This window comes from Bison bison, unplaced genomic scaffold (assembly GCF_000754665.1).
Source record: "Bison bison bison isolate TAMUID 2011002044 unplaced genomic scaffold, Bison_UMD1.0 scf7180017864360, whole genome shotgun sequence".
Taxonomy (NCBI): domain Eukaryota; kingdom Metazoa; phylum Chordata; class Mammalia; order Artiodactyla; family Bovidae; genus Bison; species Bison bison.
The window spans coordinates 213,204-213,865 of record NW_011494932.1 but is presented as its reverse complement, the minus strand read 5'-3'; the positions used below and the strand labels follow the sequence as shown (position 1 = coordinate 213,865).

The following is a 662-nucleotide window of genomic DNA, read 5'->3' as shown; positions in this document are numbered from 1 at the left end:
AATCTCCGTTTGTGCTCTGAGAGGCAGAGGTGGGTCCAGGTCTGCACATGGCACTTGTCTCTGTGAATATACGTATGTCTGTGTGTGTCCCCATGTGTATCTGTGTGCCCAGCAGAGACCATAAGAGGCACCATAGCACCCAGCCTGGGTTCCCCACTGCCACTGCCTGCAGCCAGGCCTGAGCAGGTCCCCTGACTCCCCAGGGGTTAGGCCGCACAGCAACACCTGTCTGTTGGTGAATCGCTTGGGGACCTGATGTCCACAGGCTCCCCACTGGGGCCCTTCTGCTCTGTCCCTGCAGCCTGCAGTGGGCAGACTGAGAGCTGCCCATGTCCTGGTGGGTTCGTGGAGCACTCTCCATTTCATTTGGCTCTCTCTCTCACTTGGCCTCACCCCAGATTCCCTTTGCTGAGCTGATCCCATCTGAAATGCTTAGCCAGAGGACCCAGTTCACCCTGGTTCCTCTCTGTGATATGGTCTTACTCTCTAGCAGGCATGACTTTGAATCACCTTGTTGTCTTTCTGTGTCCTGTCTTTGCACACAGTTCTGGTGGACATTAGGGACACTTTGCTGTGCCCAGAAAACATAGGTCATGACGAGGTGAAGGAGCTGGAGAATCAAGCCCTGCTACCAGCCCTGGGACAGAAGTACCTGACTGTGC

At 55.4% G+C, this 662-nt stretch overlaps 1 protein-coding gene across 1 annotated transcript in view; it reads left to right on the top strand.

The window, feature by feature from the left end:
• Positions 1-662, top strand: part of LOC104999662 (protein CXorf40A-like) — a 2,364-nt gene that overhangs the window by 377 nt on the left and 1,325 nt on the right. Inside the window, exon 2 of the mRNA XM_010855224.1 lies at positions 546-658. Coding sequence (XP_010853526.1) covers positions 546-658 — 113 coding nt within the window. The remainder of the gene's footprint in view (positions 1-545; positions 659-662) is intronic.